The sequence below is a fragment of the Panthera pardus genome, unplaced genomic scaffold (assembly GCF_024362965.1).
Source record: "Panthera pardus isolate Hobbes unplaced genomic scaffold, ASM2436296v1 HiC_scaffold_4, whole genome shotgun sequence".
Classification (NCBI taxonomy): Eukaryota; Metazoa; Chordata; class Mammalia; order Carnivora; family Felidae; genus Panthera; species Panthera pardus.
The window spans coordinates 11,656,460-11,672,829 of NW_026526969.1; the positions used below are offsets into that span (position 1 = coordinate 11,656,460).

General features: G+C 44.3%; 1 protein-coding gene across 4 annotated transcripts; it reads left to right on the plus strand.

The window, feature by feature from the left end:
- The first annotated feature begins 557 nt into the window (after positions 1–557).
- ZDHHC4 (zinc finger DHHC-type palmitoyltransferase 4) lies at positions 558–15,335 on the plus strand. Of its 4 annotated transcripts, none has more exons than XM_019422562.2 (8): positions 558–930; positions 1,037–1,222; positions 1,789–1,912; positions 2,698–2,771; positions 3,239–3,417; positions 5,661–5,786; positions 7,576–7,820; positions 14,997–15,335. In XM_019422562.2, exons 3-8 carry the CDS (start codon positions 1,796–1,798, stop codon positions 15,285–15,287), a joined length of 1,032 nt encoding a protein of 343 aa, XP_019278107.1. In that variant the 5' UTR covers positions 558–930; positions 1,037–1,222; positions 1,789–1,795; the 3' UTR covers positions 15,288–15,335. The 4 variants fall into 4 exon arrangements, with proteins under 4 accessions (XP_019278107.1, XP_019278108.1, XP_053749790.1 ...); XM_019422563.2 differs by having other exon boundaries at positions 7,576–7,793; XM_053893815.1 differs by lacking the exon at positions 14,997–15,335 and adding an exon at positions 9,386–11,684.
- The last annotated feature ends 1,035 nt before the right edge of the window (positions 15,336–16,370 follow it).

Below are 16,370 nucleotides of genomic sequence, written 5' to 3' on the forward strand. Positions count from 1 at the left end.
TTCTCACCCCAGGTTCAACTGTCATTAAACAGCCTTAGTTCTTATCCTCCAGGTTTGGAGTCAAGCAATTGTCATTGTTCCCAGGGGCAGCATGTTCAGAGCTGTTCTGAGACAGCAGGCGCAAAGACACTGGAACGGTTCGGACAGAGCCCAACGGCGTGGCTGGCAGAAAGCAAAAAAGCAAATCCTGCCCTTCACGAAGACTCAGTACAGGAGCCCCTAAGGGTGCCTGCCACGGGCCAGCCGGAGCCCGTGCTTGGCTAGGTTCTACCGAAGTCGCCAGGCGGCTCGGGCCGCTTCACAGCACCGGCGTTCTCGCCCGCGCTAGCTTAGGACCGTCGTTTAGGAAGATTTCTGGCAACAGCGTCCCAAAGTTCGGCCTTCCGGCCCCAAGACACGACCACCTTCTGGAGGAGCCCAGGCGCGCAGCTAGGGACACCCAGGACAGCTCTTTCGCGAGCGGCAAGCCCCGCCTCCAGCTGCCGTCCGCACGGACTTCCGCCGGAAGTCGGCCTGGAGGCGAGCGCCGCGTGCTAACGTCATAGGTCCGACGGAAGTGTAGTGTAGAGAGGCGTCCTGACGGCGCCGGCTTGGTACGGCTGGCGGTTGGCCGATCCGGGCGGTAAGGCCGCCTCTCCGGGTTTTTTTGACACCCAGGCTGACCCGCCTTTCCACCCCGCCGGGTGCTCAGGCACCCACCGTATGCCCGCCGAGCCTTCTGCACCCCGCCCCCCACCCAGGGTTCCGGCCCCCGGGGAAAGCCCTGGCCTCGTCCACCCGCCGGGACCGTAGCCTGGGAAAGCCTTTCTGTTCGGTGGGCAGCGTGGGCACCTCAGGGATTAGGGATAGGAACGGGGATCCAAGGCTCCTGCCTTATTCTTCCCAATTAAGCTTTTCCTCCTGAAGTCGTATAACCCCTTTCACCCTGTGGTAGGTAACACAATATCCCCGACTTGCAAATTATTTTCCACAATTTCTGCCGCTCCTGACTCCCACCCTGTTTTATTATGTGAGTCTTTTATCGATGTCTCTGTAGCCAGGTCCAGCCTTCTAGAACCATGCCCCCGGCAGCTCTGGGTGCCACCTGTTGCACCGGGCGCACGCCGCTGCACAGGACGGGATGCCGTTTGGATTCTCCGTGAATGTTGGGAGGAGGAATGCCCGAGCTGCCGATTGAAAATTATCCAAACCAGAAATATGTAGGCTGGGGACCCTGAATCACGTGAGAATTGCTGCTCTTTGTTTCCTCTGTCTTACCTCGTGAATAGTTTGTAGTTTGCTTATCTCATTTGGAAGTCCAGCTCCAAATCATACTTGCTAAGACCCAAAGTAACCATTTCCAGTTAATACAGACCTGTGTGTTGACTCTGGCCCCTGTGGGTGATCCCTGATTGCTGTGGGAGTGGGTCCCTGACTGCCTCCGGGGTTTGTTTGTTCCGGTAACGTTGTCAGCAGCTTATTTTGGGTACGTTCTGTATCAATGTCTATGTGAGTGTTTAAGTAAGTACAAAGATGATTTGTTGCTGGTGGGAGGGAAGGTGTATGCATTTGGCATATCTCCCCCCGTTTTATTTTGGAATTTGCAAGCGGGAGGTGCCCTAAAGACATCACAGTGGTTTGATTAGAAAACTCCCTAAGCAGAAGAACACAGGACCATCTGGGAGGCCCTAGTGCGAGGCAGTGTGAGCTCAAGGGCTGATGAATTCTGTTTAGGGAGTTGGTGTCTGAGAATGTGCACCATAGATTTTATCCCGCAGTTGTAGTCACACTTTTTCTGTTTCTTTGTAGCTCCAGGATGGACTTCCTGGTTCTCTTCTTGTTCTACCTGGCTCTGGTGCTGATTGGTGTTGTTACGATATGCATCTGCTCAAAAACCCATTACCTGAGAGGCCTGGTCAGAGGAGGAGCCCAGGTAACCACGATGCTTGGAGACCACTGGATTGTGACTACCACATCTAAAAGGCTCACCGGTTCCCTAATGGAACAAAACACAGATGTCATTTTTATTCATTTGTTCACTTCTTTCATTTATGGCAGTTATGGTATATCCAAAAGTCTCTGGGTTTGTTTTTTTTTTGTGGGTTTTGTTTTTTGTTACTTTTGAAGTAACCTTGTGATGTTGCTTTGAGAGAAGATCACATTCTCGAGGTTGGCTATTTTTCTCTGGATTTGATGCCTGTGACTGGGCGTGGATGTGAGCAATGTCTGCCTGGAGGGGCCTGATGAGTGGAACTGGGGGCTGTATGAGGAGAGAGCTGAGCATCAGCTGCCCACACTCCTTCAGGAATCCAAGTGAGCAAAGTTGGGGTCAGTGGCCTTTGGCAAGGGGGTTCACTTGGGAGGGACCTGGGCTAATGCCCAGTGACTGCAGGTGTGGACTCTGGAATCTGAGATTGAACCCAAGGCAGGGAAAGGAGTGGAATTCACATTGGCATTACCTAATCCAGTCCCTCTGCTCACCTCCCTTTGCCTGAAGACCCCGACATGGTGCTTTCTTTGGTGCTAGGGTGAAAAAGGAGGAGCTGGCATCAAAGGCAGACCAGCTGAGTGAAGCCCTCCTTCTTATTCTCTCTTAAATCTCTTCTCTACCCGTGTGCAGAAACACAAGATCACTAGTATTGACGGCTGACCGGGAAGCATCTAATTTGGGAGTGGGGGGGATGAGAAATGAAACTGAATCCTTCTCTTTTATTTTAGGTAATTTCCCACATAATTCCAGAATGCCTTCAGAGAGCTATGCGAAAAGTGCTTCATTACCTCTTCCACACACGGTATTTATATTTCACAGATTACATACTATCTTCTCTTCTGTTTTGACTGCTAACTGTTGCTGCCCTGTAGCTTCAGGAAGTTTCTTGTTGGTTTCCAGGTGTGGTATGGGGAAGGAGGCTGGAAGGATCAAGAGTCCTGGTTCAGGACCTCTGCTCATAAATAACCTGCCTTTTATTTCTGGAGTTTTGACAGAAATATTTAAAGAGTGGGGATATATTGACATGCATTTCTGTAAAAAGAAATCTATCCTGATACCTCACTTCCCAGCAAAGATGATAATCATAATAGATAACAAATACTGAATGCTTGCTATTGCTAGGCACTGTGAGAACTGTGTCGCATTATGTAATTCTTGCTGTTATCCCAAGCCCAAAGGAAGCGGTTGGCCCCGGGTTAACTTTAGTATCACATGGTTTCTTCATGGACAGGGCCCTGTAAAACTAGCCACGTGTCTTCTTCCTTTCAGAAACCACACCTTCATTATGCTGCACCTCCTCTTGCAAGGGCTGGTCTATGCTGAATACACCTGGGAAGTATTTGGCTACTGTCAGGAGCTGGGGTTCTCCCTGCATTACCTTCTCCTGCCCTACCTGCTGCTGGTTATAAACCTGGTGTTTTTCACGCTCAGCTGCGTAAGCAACCCTGGTAAGTCGAGGCTCTCACTACAGAGACCGGCAGCCATCGGTCTTACCATGCTACAGACCAGTGATCCCTCTGAGGACTCTGCAAAAGAGTTGATACGTAGTGGTCTCATGATCTTTCGGTTGTGATTGTTTTGTAAGTTATTTCTTCTTTGACCTGTGGGTTATTCAGAACTGCTTAAAATTTTCCATATACTCTTTTAGTTTATTTTTTGATCTCTTCACTAATAATTGTGTTATATAGAGAGTTTGTGATCCTTATGACACAGTTTCTTTTAAACATTGATAATTTGCATTATGGCGGTCACGTGTTGTTTTTGTAAACGATCTGTGTGCTTGAAAGAGTATGTTTTCTTGTTCTTAGGCACAGACAGCATATAAGTCCATTAGATCAAGTTTTTAAATTATGTTCAAGTCTTTTATATTCATACTAATATTTTTGTGTGGTCAATTATCAAGAGAGGCATGTTATCTCATTCTGATGGTAGATTTGAGATTTCTCCTTGCAATTTTTGCTTTACTTATTTACTTATAGTGTGTGTGTATACATATATCGTGGTTATGTGTATATTTGTATTATATGCATTCAAGTTAAGAATTGGTATTCTCATTCCATTGAATCTTTTTTCAAAATATAATTAGCCTCTTTGTCACTAGTAACGCTCTTTGCTTTCAGTTCTCTTTCGTGTGATGTTAATATTATTACACTTTTTTGGATTGATATTTGCTTGGTATCTTTTTTCCATGTCTTTACTTTTTTTTTTTAATGTTTAGTTATTTTTGAGAGAGACAGAGACAGAGCATGAGCGGGGGAGGGGCAGAGAGAGAGGGAGACACAGAGTCCAAAGCAGGCTCCAGCCTCTGAGCTGTCAGCACAGAGCCCAAGGCGGGGCTCGAACTCACGGACTGGGAGATCATGACCTGAGCTGAAATTGGATGTTTAACTAACTGAGCCTCCCAAGCGCCCCTCCATGCCATTCCTTTTAAGCCTTTCTATCCTTGAAGCACCAAGGGTCCGACAGCTGATGACAGGTAAACTGCGGTGTGCCTATTCGATGGCACAGTATTCAGCAACAGGAAGGAATGAGGGAGTGACATGTGTTAGAACATAGATGAACCTTGAAAAACTGTGCTAAATGAAAGAAGCCAGAGGGGTGCCAGGGTGGCTCAGTCGGTTAAGCGTCTGACTCTTGATTTCAGCTCAGGTCATGATCTCACAGTTCGTGAGTTCGAGCCCTATGTGGCACTCTGCGCTGACAGTGTGGAGCCTGCCTAGGATTCTCTCTCTCCCTCTCTCTGTCTCTGCCCCTCCCCTGCATATGTGTGAGCACGCACTCTCTGTTGCAAGATAAATAAAATATAACTTAAAAAAAAAAAAAAAAGCCAGATACAAAAGACCAAAAATTGTATGATTCCATTCATATGAAATATCCAAAAAAGGCAAATGCATAGAGACAGAAAGTAGATTAGTGATTGCCAGGGGCTGGGATTAGAGAGAACTGTGGAGTGGCTGCTAACGGGTTTCTTTTTGAAGTGATAAAAACATTCTAAAATTGGTTGTGGTGATGGTTGCATAACTCTGTGAATGTACTAAAATATGTTGAATTGTGCACTTTAAATTTTTTTTTTCAACGTTTTTTATTTATTTTTGGGACAGAGAGAGACAGAGCATGAACGGGGGAGGGGCAGAGAGAGAGGGAGACACAGAATCGGAAACAGGCTCCAGGCTCCGAGCCATCAGCCCAGAGCCTGACGCGGGGCTCGAACTCACGGACCGCGAGATCGTGACCTGGCTGAAGTCGGAGGCTTAACCGACTGCGCCACCCAGGCGCCCCGAATTGTGCACTTTAAATTGGCGAATTGGGCTTGTGAGTTGTATCTCAATTAAGCCATTTATTTAAAAAAAATTTTAAGTTTATTTATCGTGAGAGAGAGCGAGCAGAGGAGGGGCAGAGAGAGAGAGGGAGAAAGAGAATCCCAAGCAGGCTCCACCCTGTCAATGCAGAGCTCCACAGTGGGATCCACGATCCCACTGTCCACAACCCACGAACTGGGAGATCATGACCTGAGCTGAAATCAAAAGTCGGGTGCTTAACCGACTGAGCCACTCAGGTGCCCCAAAACTTTATTTAAAGTGAGTTATTTAGAATATTAAATATGTAAGTTTTAGTTGCACTTTGTCAGGACAGATTTTGTGAATGTCCAGTCTACCGTATTGCTCAAAACTGACATTTGTCCTTTTTTCAGGCACTATAACAAAAGCAAACGAGTTCTCGTTACTTCAAGTTTATGAATTCGATGAAGTGATGTTCCCAAAGAATATGAAGTGCTTCACTTGCAATGTGAGGAAACCAGCACGATCCAAGCACTGCCGTAAGTTTGGCTTTGGTCGCTCCCTCTCTACCTTTGTACAACAGACGTGGGCTTTGTCAGTAAGGGAAGGTTCCAGAAATCTAAAGCAAGGCCATTTGTCTCCCAGGCATGGGCAGCCTCTGCTTGTAGAGGCCAGATAGCGACTCCTTCAGATGACTGGAGGTGAGGTCTCGATATTCTTACATAGTGGGCAACTCAGCCCCAGGCATAACAGCCCATCCTTTGCTGCGCGGCGGGGTGTGTTGCCCAACAGGACTTCTGTGGGATGCTGTGTTTGCAGATTTCAGTGCTGGCAGAGCCTACTCTTCTGGGGGGTAGCCAAGATTCTAGACTAGTGCTGCCCAAAAAATATAATGTGAGCTACATGTGTGATTTAAATTTCCTAGTAGCCACATTACAAAAGTAAGATGAGGCAACATTAAATTTATTTAACGTAAAGCGTCCGACTTCAGCCAGGTCACGATCTCGCGGTCCGTGAGTTCGAGCCCCGCGTCAGGCTCTGGGCTGATGGCTCGGAGCCTGGAGCCTGTTTCCGATTCTGTGTCTCCCTCTCTCTCTGCCCCTCCCCCGTTCATGCTCTGTCTCTCTCTGTCGCAAAAATAAAAATAAAAAAAAAACGTTGAAAAAAAATTTATTTAACGTAAATGTATTTATTTAACGTAACCTATTTAAAATATCATGGTTAATGTAAGAGCTTTTTTTTTAAAGTTTATTTATTTTGAGCAAGAGAGTGAACGGGGGAGGAGCAGAGAGGGAGAGAGAGAATCCCAAGCAGGCTTCACATTGGCAGCACAGAGCCCACTGTGGAGCTTGAACTCACGAACTGTGAGATCATGACCTGAGATGAAATCAGGAGTCAGACGCTCAACTCACTGAGCCACCCACGAGCCCCTAAAACACCATTTTAACGTGTAGTCAGTTGTAAAAATCATTCATGGGTTAGTTTATATTCTCCTTTTCATACTGTCTTTGAAATTTGGTATTTATTTTCCATTTACAGCACATCTCAATTGAGACAATAAATTTTCATAGGAAATTCTTGAGCTTTATTTAGATTTCATAAAATTCGCAGTTGGAAGAGCAGATTCACGTACCCAAGTTACTCTAGAAATTCTTACAAGTTTTTCCCATAACATAATCATTTTCCTTTAATAGTCACGTAATGATTCATCTCTATAAGAAGAATTAATTTGACTTCAAGGCATTGGTTTGGGGCACCTGGATGGCTCAGTCGGTTAAGTGTCTGACTTCGGCTCAGGTCATGATCTCGCAGTCCATGGGTTCAAGCCCCACGTTGGGCTCTGTGCTGACAGCTCAGAGCCTGGAGCCTGCTTCGGATTCTGTGTCTCCCTCTCTCTCTGACCCTCCTCCACTCACATTCTGTCTCTCTCTGTCTCAAAAATAAAATAAACATTAAAAAAAAAAAAGCATCAGTTTCAAAGTTAAGTCTGTGCAAGTTAAGTAAATTCACTAACCCTTATGTCATCTCAGCGTTGCTGACATTGAACTTAAAGGAGCATTGCATAAATGGAAAAACAACTCTAAATTTAGCAAAATAAACAGTATTCTTTCAGGTTTTCCTCATGGCCACATTTTAAGTGCTCAGTACCCCTCTGTGGCTCGCGGCTACCGTACTAGACCCTGCACTTCTAATAGCCTGGTGATGGCAGTTGCCATTTCCTCCAACATCTACTGCCAGGAGTCAGTTTGTAAAAATTTCAGAGGTGTGCATGGTCTCCTGTTTCTTCAAGGACTAACTCGGGGCTGTGACTTTCCCTTTTCCGTGCAGGTGTGTGTAACAGGTGTGTGCACCGTTTTGACCATCACTGTGTTTGGGTGAACAACTGTATCGGGGCCTGGAACGCCAGGTACTTCCTCATCTACCTCTTGACGTTGACGGCCTCAGCTGCCACCATGGCCGTTGTGAGCACCGTGTTTCTGGTCCAGTTGGTGGTGGTGTCGGACTTGTATCTGGAGACTTACGTTGATGACCTTGGACACTTGCAGGTTATTGACATTGTCTTTCTTATTCAGGTAATTAATATTCACGGAGTTATGTTGTGGGATGTACGTTTCTGACTTTAGGATTCAACATTGGAAAAAGGATATTTATTTTCCCAGTCAAGAGACGAAGCCATTCCTTTTTAAAAAATGAACATGGGGTGCCCAGGTAGCTCAGTTGGTTAAGCGTCTGACTCTTGGTTTCCACTCAGGTCATAATCTCACAATTTGTGAGTTCAAGTCCAGCATCAGGCTCTGCACTGTCGTGGAGCCTGCTTGGAATTCTCCCTCTCCCCGCCCCCCCTCTTCCTCCCCTGCTCTGTCTCTTTCTCAAAATAATAAACTTAAAAAATTAAAAAAAAAAAAAGAATATATAATTTTTTTAGTTGATAACAGTACATATACTGTAAAATTTATCCTTTTTGTTTTAAGGGTTTTTTTTTGTTTGTTTTTTTAAGTAATCTCTATGCCCAGTGTGGGGCTTGAACTCACAACCCTGATATCAAGAGTTGCTTGCTCTTCCAATGGAGCCAGCCAGGTGCCCCTAAAATTCATTATTTTGTTTTGTTTTATTTTATTTTATTTTATTTTTTTATTTTAATTTTATCTTATTTTTCATGTTTATTTATTTTAAGAGAGAGAGAGAGAGAGAGTGAGCACAAGCAGTGGAGGGGCAAAGAGAGAGGGAGAGAGAGAATCCCAAGCAGGCTCAGTGCTGTCAGCACAGAGCCCAACATGGGGCTCGATCTCATGAACAGTGAGATCGTGACCTGAGCTGAAATCAAGAGCCAGACGCACCATCAGCTGAACCACCAGGTGCCCCAAAATTCATCCTTTTAAACTATATAGTGCAGTGGTTCAGAGTTGTGTAACGACCACCACCATCTAATTTCAGAACGTTGCATCACCCCAAAAAGAAACTCTTACCTATTAGCAGTCATTCCTTTTTGTCCTCTTCCCTGGCCCCTGGCAAGGGAGTTGTCTTTTCTGGACATTTCACATAACACACAGTCTGTCTTTTGGGCTGGCTTCTTTGTTTAGCATGGTGTGTCCATGGTTCATCCATGTTGTTGCATGAATCAGTATTTCACTCCTTTTAATGGCTTATTAATACTCCATTGTGTGGACATACCACATTTTATTCACGTATCAGTTATGGACATTTGAGTGTTTTCACTTTTTGGTTATTTTTGAATGCTGCTGCTTTGAACATCTGTGTACAAGTTTTTGTGTTTTCATGTCTCTTGAGTTCCACCCAGGAGTAGAATTGCGGGATCGTACGGTAGCTCTGTTTGTAATCATTTGAGGAACTGCCAGCCTGTTTTCAAAGTATCTTGACCATTTTCCATTTCCACCAGCAACGTGTGAGGGTTCCACCTTCATACATCCTCGCCTACACTTGTTACTGTCTTTTTGATCATAGCCCTGGTCACAGGCACGAAGCGATACCTTACTGCAGTTTGATTTGCATTTCCCTGATGACTTCACGATGTTGAGCAACTTTGTGTGTGCTTATTGGCCATTTGTATATCTTCTTTGGACAAGAAGATTTAGAGGGGAGGCTCATCTTTTTTTTTTAATTTTCTTTTTCGTATTAGAGAGAGAGAGACAGAGAGACGGAGCTTGAGTTGGGGAGGGGCAGAGAGACGGAGACAGAATCCAAAGCAGGCTCCAGGCTCCAAGCTGCAAGCTGTCAGCACAGAACCCGATGCGGGGCCCAAACTCACAAGCAGCGGGACCATGACCTGAGCTGAAGTCTGATGCCCAATTAACTGAGCCACCCAGGCGCCCTGAGAGGCTCATCTTTAAATTGAGTTGTCTTTCATTCTTGTGTTGTAAGAATCCTTTCTGTATTCTGTACACTTGACCCTTATCAGATACACGATTTGCAATGATTTCTCCGATTCTGTGGGTTGTCTTTTCGTGTTTTTGATAGTTTTCTCTGAAATACAAAAGTTTTACATTTTGATTTTAAGTTGATTTTTTTCTTTTATTGCTTGTGCTTTTTGGTGTCATATGTAGGAATCCATCACCTAATCCAAGGTCATGAAGATTTATTTACACTTACGTATTCTTCTAAGTGTTTTTTGTAGTTTTGGCTCTTACAGGTTAGGCCTCTGGTCATTTTGAGTTAAATTTCGCACATGCCGTAGGGTAGGGTTCCAACTTCATACTTTTAGTATGTGGGTATCCAGTTGTCCCAGCATCCTTTTTTTGAGAAGACTGTTTTTTGCTCATTGAATTGTTTTGGCACTTTGTCAAAAATTAATTTACAATAATGTAGGGTTCTTATAAAACTCATTTGATGGCTAAAAGATTTCTACTGCATTTATGGGAAGTAGCTTGTGAGCAGTCACTGTTTTAGGTAACTGGTTAATTCTTCTTGGTTTTTTTTCCTTTTGTTCAAAGAAAATGAACAAGTGGAATGTATTCCATAAATGCAAGGTTGGTTCAATGTTAGGAAATTGATTAGTATTTTATTCGGCATTATTAAATATAAAGAACAATAGCATGGTCATTTCCCTGTCTCTCTCTCTCTTTTTTAAATGTTTATTTATAGTTGAGAGGGAGAGACACACAGCGTGAGTTGGGGAGGGGCAGAGAGAGAGGGAGACACAGAATCCGAAGCAGGCTCCAGGCTCCGAGCTATCAGCACAGAGCCTGATGTAGGGCTCAAACTCATGAACCATGAGATCATGACCTGAGCTGAAGTCAGACACTTAACCAGCTGAGCCACCTAGATGCCCCACATGGTTATTTCTCTTGATACTGAAAAGTGTTTCACAGAATTCAACACCCATTCTAATAAAAGCACTCAGAAAATAGAAGTGGAAGGAGACTGTCTTAATATGATAAAATGCACAGTAAAACTAGTATTTTTTAAAATTTATTTTGAAATAACTGTGATTTACAGGAGGTTACAAAGAAACCTACAGGAAGCCTATGCGCTCTTAAGCCTGCTCTCCACTGCCAGCCCCTCCCCCCATGCCAGCATCCCTAGGCAACCACAGCCCAATGCCAAAACCAAGCAGTTGACATTGGCACAATCCGCAGAGCTGATTCAGATTTCACCAGTTACATATGTGTTCATTGGTGTTGTGTGTGTGTGTGTGTGTGTCTGTGTGTGTGTGTCTGTGTGGATCTGTGTAATCTGTCGCATGTGTGTGCCTGCATAACCACCACTATAGTCAGCATGTTGTGTCCATCACCACAGACTCCCTCGTGTTACTCCTTAAGCCACAGCCTCATCCTGCATACCTGCCACTGCTACTCTGTTCTCCATCTCTATTAGTATGTTATTTCATGATTGCTACATAAATGGAATCACATCATATCTTTTAGAGATTGGTTTTTTCACTCAGTGCAGTTTCCTTGAGATCCATGCAAATGGTTGCATGTATTTAGGGTTCCTTCCTTTTTGCTGCTGTATAGTATTCCACAGTATGGGTGGACCACGCTTTGCTTAACCATTTAGCCTTTGAAGGACATCTCTGTAGTTTCTGGGTTTTAGCTATTAACTTATAAGGTTGCATTGAACATTCCCATTTACAAGTTCCTGCATGATACCTCTTCACTGTGATTGTCGGGTTGATAAGTCCATTTTAGGTTTTGAAAAGGACCACCATACTCTTTTCCAGAGTAATGTACCAGAGTAAAATATACCGTTTTACATTCTCACCAGTGATGGAGGAATGACTGGTTTCTCTGCATTCTTTCCAGCATTTAATGTTATCACTGTGTTTCATTTTAGCCATTCTGATAGGTGTGTAGTGATTTGTTGTTTTATCCTTGAGTAGTTTTTGTTTCAGTTTTTTTCATTTATGTAAGTGTCCAAACATACTGAAAAGTTACCTGTATACTTTCCACCTAGATTTAAAAATTAACATTTTAATCTGTTCTTTGTGTATTTTTCTTTCTTTCTTTTTTTAACAATTTTTAATGTTTATTTATTTATTTTGAGAGAGAGAGAGAGAGGACGTAGTGTGAGGGGGGGATAGGCAGAGAGAGAGGGAGACAGAGAATCCAAAGCAGGCTCCAGGCTCTGAGCTGTCAGCACAGAGCCCGATGCAGGGCTCGAACCCATGAACTGCGAGATCATGACCAGGGTCAAAGTCAGCGCCCAACTGACTGAGCCACCTGGGTGCCCCTTGTATTTTTCTGTATTATTAGACATAAATTGGAGACATTATGTTGCTTCACCCCTAAGTACTTGAACATGCATTTAAAAAAAAATGTTATTCTTTTTAATTTTTCTTTTTTTTTTTTTTTTTTTTTTTTAATTTTAGAGAGCAGGAGCAGGGGAGAGGAGCAGAGGGAGAGAGAGACAGACAGACAGACAGAGAGAAAGAATTCTAAGCAGGCTCCACACTCAGTGCAGAGCTTGATCCCACGACCCTGGGATCGTGACCTGAGCTGAAATCAAGAGACACTCAACTGACTGAGCCGCCTAGACGCCTCTGGAACATGCATTTTTATAGAATGTCAACCTCCAACATAACTACAATTCTGTTACCTCACCAAGGAAAAGTAATAATAAATATATGTAATAAGTATAGAATATATAGTAAATATGTAATATATAATCTAGTCCATATTGAAATTTCCCCATTGTTTCAAATGTGTCTTTTATAAAGCTCTTTTGCCTCCTTGAAGCAGAATCTACCTTGTAGTTAACACATTGCATTTGAATGTCATATCTTTTTAGTCTCATAGTCTAAAATAATGCCCTTCCTTTTTTTCATGAAGTTGACATTTAGTAGTTTAGTAGTCTTTTAGAATGTCCCTTGGTCTAAATTTGTCTTTTTCCTACTTGTGTCAACTAATTTTTCTCTGTTCCTTAATATTAATGTGAACTGGAAGTTAGTTCTAGAGACCTGATCAGATTCAGGTTAAATGTTTTTGGCAAAAATGCTTTCTAGGCAGGAGTGTGTATTTCATGTTGCATCCCATCAGGTGGAACACAGGGTCAGTGACACTTAGCTCGATCTGTTGCTTAAGGTGGTGCCACCAGCTCTCTCCATTGGTGAAGTGCATTTTCCCCTTTAGGTAGGTAATCAGTGTATATGGTTTTGTTTTTGTATTTAGGACTTTCTGTAGGATCGCTTCCAAAAAGTATATGTACTGAGTCAAAGATTATTTTTTTTTTTTTAACATTTACTTATTTTTGAAAGAGAGAGAGCATAAGCGGGGGAGGAGGGGAGAGAGAGAGAGAGGGAGACACAGAATCCGAAACAGGCTCCAGGTTCTGAGCTGTCAGCACAGAGCCCAACGCGAGGCTCAAACCCAGGAGCCGCGAGGTCATGACCTGAGCCGAAGTCAGACACTTAACTGACTGAGTCACCCAGGTGCCCCTGAGTCAAAGATGATTAACATTTATAAATAAATCTTTTGATTTTAATATATATCGTCAAATTGTTTTTTAGAACATTGTGGTTAGGTGGGGCTTCTAGCACAGAGCCTGCCTGGGATTCTCTCTCTCCCTGTCTCTCTCTGCCCCTCTTCCACCTGCTCTCTCTCTCTCTCTCTCGCTCTCTCTGTCAAAATAAATAACATTAATAAAATAAAACCTTGTGCTTAGAGTGATTGGCAAGTATTCACTTTGTTGTGTCAGGGTGGACATTGAGGGGTTTTGGAGGGGAGGGTTTTCAGGAGCAGAATACGTAAGATTCCCATGGCCAGGCTGCTCAGGATTGGGGATTGGGAAGAGGGGACTGGGGAAGAGGACTTGGGACTAGAAGCTGGAGGCCAGGGGTAAGGGGGCATCATTTGTCACTGCGGCGCCAAGAGTTCCGGAGTAGACGTAATCTTTACAACGAACCTGCATTGGCAGGTGCTTCTATGTTAGTAGGAATACATGTTGTACCCTTTTAAAGAATTATACTTCTTTATTACTTTTGATTACTTTCCTTGTTTGGCAGTCATTTGTATATCTTTTTTTGTGAATTATGTCCTTTATTATACTAGAATTACTTTAGATTTGAGATCATATAATAATGATAGTTCATTCTTGTATTTGTTTTCTGTTTGTGTATCCTCTTTTGTATAAAAAAAAATCCTATAAAAAAATTTAGACATCCTTTCTCATCGAATCTGCCTCTTTTCTTTGTGACTTCAGTTAGAAGGTCCCTCCTGTGAAGAGTTTTGATGCGCCTGCCTCTCTTACTCTTGCCTTTCAAAGATACTGAACACTGTCAAAATTCATTTTCTTTATTCTAAAAAATAACTTCTAAAAATTCAAGCAGTCCAGAAGTGCTTAAAATGAAAAGGGGGAGAAGACGGGGAAAGGGCTCAAAGGCACAAACCTGTAGTTGAAACCAACTAACCTTGTTGTGATCATTTGCTATACGTCACGTTGTGCACCTTAAACTTTCACAATGTCATGTCAATTCTGTCTCAATAAAGCTGGGGGGAAACACATGAAATTTAAAGCATCTTTAAAAAAAAGTGAAAACTGGGGGTTATACCCTGCCCTTCCCAACAGCTCACTGCCTAGAGGCCACAACTTTTGTAGCTTGGTGTGTACATTCAGGCTTTTTTCCTGTGGTTATCGATATTACCCACCTTCATGGAGTGTGTTTTTGTTTCTTATAAGAATATGATCCCATGTGGATCCTTGCCTCTTGTCTCTCTTATCTGGCAATATTTTGCCAACGTCTTTTCCAAATCAGTATGTAAAACTTGGCCTCCTTTGTACCGGCTCCTTATTATACCATAGTATCATTACCCCAAGATTTTACTCTTTCTCACGACTGGACTTCCTCTTTTCGGAAGAGGGGCTGTGAAAATCACTACAGTGAATACTCTTGTACGTGTGTTTCTTTGGCCATATTGTGTTGAGAGAGAGATCGGTCTCCTGTGTCCGTCTGGATTTATATTGTGATGCATGAAAGATCTGTATTTATTTCTTTGTTTTACAAGTAGCTGACTGGCATAGTCACATCTCCTAGTATCCTTTTCCTTTTCCTTCGGTGTGCACATTTCATTTATCCCATAGTAAACTCCTGCATGCTAGGACCGCTTCCGGGGCTCTTTGTCAGCGCCATTTATGGTTCTGTTTTGTGTTCAGTGGGTCAGGTGTGTGTACAGGTGGGTGAGCTGGGGCGGCAGCTCTCACGTGCCTGCAGACGAGGCCAGGGCTGGTGGGTGCTGGTGGCCCTTACTCGTGTCACAGCGTGGCTGCCTAACGTGCTGTTCCTTCTCTGCCCCCAGTACCTGTTCCTGACCTTGCCAAGGATCGTCTTCATGCTGGGTTTTGTTGTGATGCTGAGCTTCCTCCTGGGGGGCTACCTGTGCTTCACTTTGTACCTGGCTGCCACCAACCAGACCACTAATGAGTGGTACAGAGGTGACCGGGCCTGGTGCCACCATTGTCCCCACGTGGCCCGGCCCCCATCAGCAGAGCCCCAGGTCTACCGGAACATTCACTCCCATGGGCTTTGGAGCAACCTTGGAGAGATCTTCCTACCTGCCGCTGCACATTGTGCCGAGAAAATGAACTAAGAATGAGAAGTGTTACTGCTGTTTAAATATAGTATACATTTATTTGTACGTCTAGATACTTTTAAGCATCGGTGTGGTGTTTCTTCGTTTTGGGGTGTTTTGTTTTTTTGTTTTTTTCTCTTTTGGCTTCTGCTGCATGTTTATAAATTGGCTTCAAGTAGTTAAGGAAGGGACGAGAAAACTCGTGTTTATTGGGTGCCTAATCCTTACAGGTGCTGTGCTGGACCCTGTGGTAGAAACCCCCTTGCCCGTCCTCTGTTCACTCAGCCTGTTGGAACAGAGTATATCTGAAGTCCTGGTGTCAAGGGGACCAGAGATGCCTTCTCAGAGGACCCAGCTAACCTTGGTCTCCCGCTCTAGACTCTAGACCTCAGACTTCTGACAGGAGGGGCCTTGGCTGTGTCCCCACATGTGCGGGAGAGTTCCAGTGACCTGGGGTTGTGCCAGGCTGCACCCTTCCCATCCCTCCTAGGGAAAGGCCTTGGCTTTTTATCTCCTTAACCATATCCAGCACCCCTCACCCAGGCCCTCCCTTGGGTCAGCATGGGCCTTTTACACAAGGCCCATTCCTGTGCTGGTGGTCCCCTGCCCTTCACTGGCCTCTTGTGGCCCACGTTCAAGTCTTTTCTGACCTATTAAAACAAATTTTTTTTTAATGTTTATTTTTGAGAAAGAGACAGAAGGAGAGCGCGTGCAAGTGGGGGAGGGGCAGAGAGCGAGGGAGACACAATTCTAAGCAGGCTCCAGGCCCTGAGCTGTCAACACAGAGCCAGAGGCGGGGCATGAAGCGACCAGCGGTGAGATCATGACCTGAGCCGAAGTTCCACGCTTAACCGACTGAGCCACCTCTGCCCTATTTTTAAAATTCCAAACTATCACCCCCCACCCCTCCACTGTCCCGTTAATTCAGTGCAAAGAGATGAATGCGCAAGAGTTTCATAGAAAGTGCTGAGGGGGTTTTGGAGGGGAGGGTTTTCAGGAGCAGAATACGTAAGATTCCCATGGCCAGGCTGCTCAGGATTGGGGATTGGGAAGAGGGGACTGGGGAAGAGGACTTGGGACTAGAAGCTGGAGGCCAGGGGT

Bases quoted from the DNA above. Each gene is read 5' to 3' on its own strand.
- ZDHHC4 (XM_019422562.2), top strand. From the start codon at position 1,796: ATGGACTTCCTGGTTCTCTTCTTGTTCTACCTGGCTCTGGTGCTGATT. The intron at 2,772-3,238 runs GTATTTATATTT...TCTTCCTTTCAG, and splicing joins CATTACCTCTTCCACACACG to AAACCACACCTTCATTATGC. The intron at 3,418-5,660 runs GTAAGTCGAGGC...TCCTTTTTTCAG, and splicing joins CAGCTGCGTAAGCAACCCTG to GCACTATAACAAAAGCAAAC.